General features: G+C 47.6%; 1 protein-coding gene across 1 annotated transcript in view; it reads left to right on the top strand.

Annotated features, from left to right (window-relative positions):
- Positions 1 to 5000, top strand: part of LOC123506885 (lisH domain-containing protein ARMC9-like) — a 24261-nt gene that overhangs the window by 15518 nt on the left and 3743 nt on the right. The window contains 3 exon segments of the mRNA XM_045259261.1: positions 1297 to 1396; positions 1812 to 2066; positions 4933 to 4960. Coding sequence (XP_045115196.1) covers positions 1297 to 1396; positions 1812 to 2066; positions 4933 to 4960 — 383 coding nt within the window.

A 5000-nucleotide genomic window follows, 5' to 3' on the forward strand; every position in this document is an offset into this window, starting at 1 on the left:
TGGTGTGTTAATGTGTGGGGTGTGTTCACCTAGCAGTAAATAGGTACAGGGTGTAACTGGAGGGTTGTGGCCTCGCTGTCCCGGTGTGTGGAGTGTGTTGTGGTGTGTTAATGTGTGGGTGTGTTCACCTAGCAGTAAATAGGTACGGGGTGTAACTGGAGGGTTGTGGCCTCGCTGTCCCGGTGTGTGGAGTGTGTTGTGGTGTGTTAATGTGTGGGGTGTGTTCACCTAGCAGTAAATAGGTACAGGGTGTAACTGGAGGGTTGTGGCCTCGCTGTCCCGGTGTGTGGAGTGTGTTGTGGTGTGTTAATGTGTGGGGTGTGTTCACCTAGCAGTAAATAGGTACGGGGTGTAACTGGAGGGTTGTGGCCTCGCTGTCCCGGTGTGTGGAGTGTGTTGTGGTGTGTTAATGTGTGGGGTGTGTTCACCTAGCAGTAAATAGGTACAGGGTGTAACTGGAGGGGTTGTGGCCTCGCTGTCCCGGTGTGTGGAGTGTGTTGTGGTGTGTTAATGTGTGGGGTGTGTTCACCTAGCAGTAAATAGGTACAGGGTGTAACTGGAGGGTTGTGGCCTCGCTGTCCCGGTGTGTGGAGTGTGTTGTGGTGTGTTAATGTGTGGGGTGTGTTCACCTAGCAGTAAATAGGTACAGGGTGTAACTGGAGGGGTTGTGGCCTCGCTGTCCCGGTGTGTGGAGTGTGTTGTGGTGTGTTAATGTGTGGGGTGTGTTCACCTAGCAGTAAATAGGTACGGGGTGTAACTGGAGGGTTGTGGCCTCGCTGTCCCGGTGTGTGGAGTGTGTTGTGGTGTGTTAATGTGTGGGGTGTGTTCACCTAGCAGTAAATAGGTACGGGGTGTAACTGGAGGGTTGTGGCCTCGCTGTCCCGGTGTGTGGAGTGTGTTGTGGTGTGTTAATGTGTGGGGTGTGTTCACCTAGCAGTAAATAGGTACAGGGTGTAACTGGAGGGTTGTGGCCTCGCTGTCCCGGTGTGTGGAGTGTGTTGTGGTGTGTTAATGTGTGGGGTGTGTTCACCTAGCAGTAAATAGGTACGGGGTGTAACTGGAGGGGTTGTGGCCTCGCTGTCCCGGTGTGTGGAGTGTGTTGTGGTCTCAGTCCTACCCGAAGATCGGTCTGTGAGCTCTGAGCTCGCCCCGTAATGGGGAAGACTGGCTGGGTGACCAGCAGGCGACCGTGGTGAATTACACAAGTAATGATAACTCTCTCTCTCTCTCTCTCTCTCTCTCTCTCTCTCTCTCTCTCTCTCTCTCTCTCTCTCTCTCTCTCTCTCTCTCTCTCAGGTCCGCTCCAGCCCCACCCACGGAGCCCCGCCCACACACGCCCACACTCCGCCGCCCACACTCAGACAACCTCGTCTTAAGGACTCCACGCACTCGAAAGGTAACCAAACCCCGGTATTAAGACTTTGTTGTTGTTGTTGTTGTGGTGGTGGTGGTGGTGGTGTATTTTTCGTCGATTTTGACTACTACTACTACTACTACTACTACTACTACTACTACTACTACTACTACTACTACTACTACTACTACTACTACTACTACTACTACTACTACTGCTACTACATGTACTACTACTATAAGTACTTCTACTACTACTTCTACTACTATTACTACTATTACTACTACTACTACTACTACTACTACTACTACTACTACTACTACTACTACTACCACAACTATCACCACCACCACCACAAGTACAACAACAACAACAACAACTACTACTACTACTACTACTACTACTACTACTACTACTACTACTACTACTACTACTACTACTACTACCACCCCCACAGGAGCAGCAGACGGAGGCAAGCTGGAACTATCCTGCTGATGACGATGATACTTTGCTGAGACGAAGAGCAGCAGCAGCAGCAGCAGCAGAAGGAGGAGGAGGAGGAGGAGGAGGAGGAGGAGGAGGAGGTCATGGTGTGAGAGGAGGGTGGAAGATTGGTCCCCTCCCCATCACCCCCCCTCTCCTCCGCCACCCCCCCTCCCGCCCCCCTCCCACGACCCCAGAAATTTTGAGCCAGTTACCACCCCCGCTTCAGGTAAACCAACAAACTAACGAACAAACATAACCTGATCTCCTCCTCCTCCTCCTCCTCCTCCTCCTCCTCCTCCTCCTCCTCCTCCTCCTCCTATTTCTTTTTTCTTCCATGTCTTTCTTTCTTTCCTCTCATTTCCATCTCTCTCTCTCTCTCTCTCTCTCTCTCTCTCTCTCTCTCTCTCTCTCTCTCTCTCTCTCTCTCTCTCTCTCTCTCTCTCTCTCTCTCTCTCTCTCTCACTACTCTACTACTACTACTACTACTACTACTACTACTACTACTACTACTACTACTACTACTACCACCACCACCACCACCACCACCACCACCACCACCACCAAAATTCACCACCACCACCACTACTATTACTACTACTACCACTACTACTACTACTACTACTACTACCACTACTACTACTACTACTACTACTACTACTACTACTACTACTACTACTACTACTACTACTACTACTATTGCAGAGTCTGAAGCGGTGGGGAGGTTAGTCAGCGCCCCCCCTGAGGCACCCCCCGTCCCCCTCCACTTTACCCAAGACGCCACACAGGTAACTCTCTCTCTCTCTCTCTCTCTCTCTCTCTCTCTCTCTCTCTCTCTCTCTCTGGTAATGATGATGATAATGATAATAAAAATGATAATAATGATATTGTTTCTTCTTCTTCTTCTTCTTCTTCTTCTTCTTCTTCTTCTTCTTCTTCTTCTTCTTCTTCTTCTTCTTCTTCTTCTTCTTCTTCTTCTTCTTCTTCTTCTTCTTCTTCTCCTTTATTCTAATTTTTTCGTGTTCTTGTTCATGTTTTGTTCTTCTATGCCTCCTCCTTTCTCCTCCTCCTCCTCCTCCTCCTCCTCCTCCTCCTCCTCCTCCTCCTCCTCCTCCTCCTCCTCCTCCTCCTCCTCCTCCTTCTAATCCTTTCTCTTCCTCCTCTTTCTCCTTCTCCTCCTCCTCCTTCTCCTCCTCCTCCTCCTCCTCCTCCTCCTCCTCCTCCTCCTCCTCCTCCTCCTCCTCCTCCTCTAGGCGCAAGAGGAGGGGGGTCCACTTCTGTTTAGGGCGTCACGTGACCTCGCTGATGACGTCATTGAGGGAGCGCCGCCCCTGCCCCCTCCGCCCGCCCCGCCCCCGCCCCCTCCACCACGAAGAGAGGAGAGGGAGGGGGAGGAAGGGGAGAGAGAGAGGGGAGAGAGAGAGGGAGCGTCGAAGGAGAGGAAAGGTGAGAAAGAGAGAGAGAGAGAGAGAGAGAGAGAGAGAGAGAGAGAGAGTATGAATGAATCAATGTGTGTGTGTGTGTGTGTGTGTGTGTGTGTGTGTGTGTGTGTGTGTGTGTGTGTGTGTGTGTGTGTGCACGTATTGACTCACACATGTGCACCGGAATTCACACACGCACATGATATCCCTCCATGTACGTTTTGTTGTGTGTACGTGTCTGTGCATGTTGTGTGTGTGTGTGTGTGTGTGTGTGTGTAAACCAACCGTTACAGCAGTGTGGCCCAAACAGGTGGTACAGTTTGCAGTGGTACAGTGGTGCAATGATACAGTCTCCTTGTACCCTCCCCCCCCCAGCTGGTTCCAGAAACACTCCATTACAGAAAATACTACAAATTTCACACATAGAACACACAAACACACTCACAATGAACACAAGTAAATTTTAACCCCTTCAGTAGCGTGACGCGTTTCCATATTCCCTGTGGTGACTATTTGGTGACTTTCCACAGCTTCAGAAACTCATATGGGGGTTAAAATGGTGAAGACTGTGGCCATTAATCTTGTGACCTCCATAGACCCTTCCTAATGTCAATAAAATGGTCTAATGGTACACAAAACTCAAGGTAAAAATGTGTCCCAGTACTGAAGGGGTTAAAATAGTGAAGACTGTGCCATTAATCTTGTGACCTCCATAGACCCTTTCTAATGTCAATAAAATGGTCTAATGGTACACAAAACTCAAGGTAAAAATGTGTCCCAGTACTGAAGGGGTTAAAATAGTGAAGACTGTGGCCATTAATCTTGTGACCTCCATAGACCCTTGCTAATGTCAATAAAATGGTCTAATGGTACACAAAACTCAAGGTAAAAATGTGTCCCAGTACTGAAGGGGTTAAAATAGTGAAGACTGTGGCCATTAATCTTGTGACCTCCATAGACCCTTGCTAATGTCAATAAAATGGTCTAATGGTACACAAAACTCAAGGTAAAAATGTGTCCCAGTACTGAAGGGGTTAAAATAGTGAAGACTGTGGCCATTAATCTTGTGACCTCCATAGACCCTTGCTAATGTCAATAAAATGGTCTAATGGTACACAAAACTCAAGGTAAAAATGTGTCCCAGTACTGAAGGGGTTAAAATAGTGAAGACTGTGGCCATTAATCTTGTGACCTCCATAGACCCTTCCTAATGTCAATAAAATGGTCTAATGGTACACAAAACTCAAGGTAAAAATGTGTCCCAGTACTGAAGGGGTTAAAATAGTGAAGACTGTGGCCATTAATCTTGTGACCTCCATAGACCCTTGCTAATGTCAATAAAATGGTCTAATGGTACACAAAACTCAAGGTAAAAATGTGTCCCAGTACTGAAGGGGTTAAAATAGTGAAGACTGTGGCCATTAATCTTGTGACCTCCATAGACCCTTCCTAATGTCAATAAAATGGTCTAATGGTACACAAAACTCAAGGTAAAAATATGTCCCAGTACTGAAGGGGTTAAAATAGTGAAGACTGTGGCCATTAATCTTGTGACCTCCATACACCCTTGCTAATGTCAATAAAATGGTCTAATTGTACACAAAACTCAAGGTAAACATGTGTCCCAGTATTGTAGGGGTTAATGGTACAATGACACATTTTTTCCTCCCCCAGCTGGTCCACCCACAGTGTCTTGTCGCCAGTAACCATTCAACTCACAAATTAATTAACTTTAACTAAAA

This window comes from Portunus trituberculatus, chromosome 2, assembly GCF_017591435.1.
Source record: "Portunus trituberculatus isolate SZX2019 chromosome 2, ASM1759143v1, whole genome shotgun sequence".
Lineage (NCBI taxonomy): Eukaryota > Metazoa > Arthropoda > Malacostraca > Decapoda > Portunidae > Portunus > Portunus trituberculatus.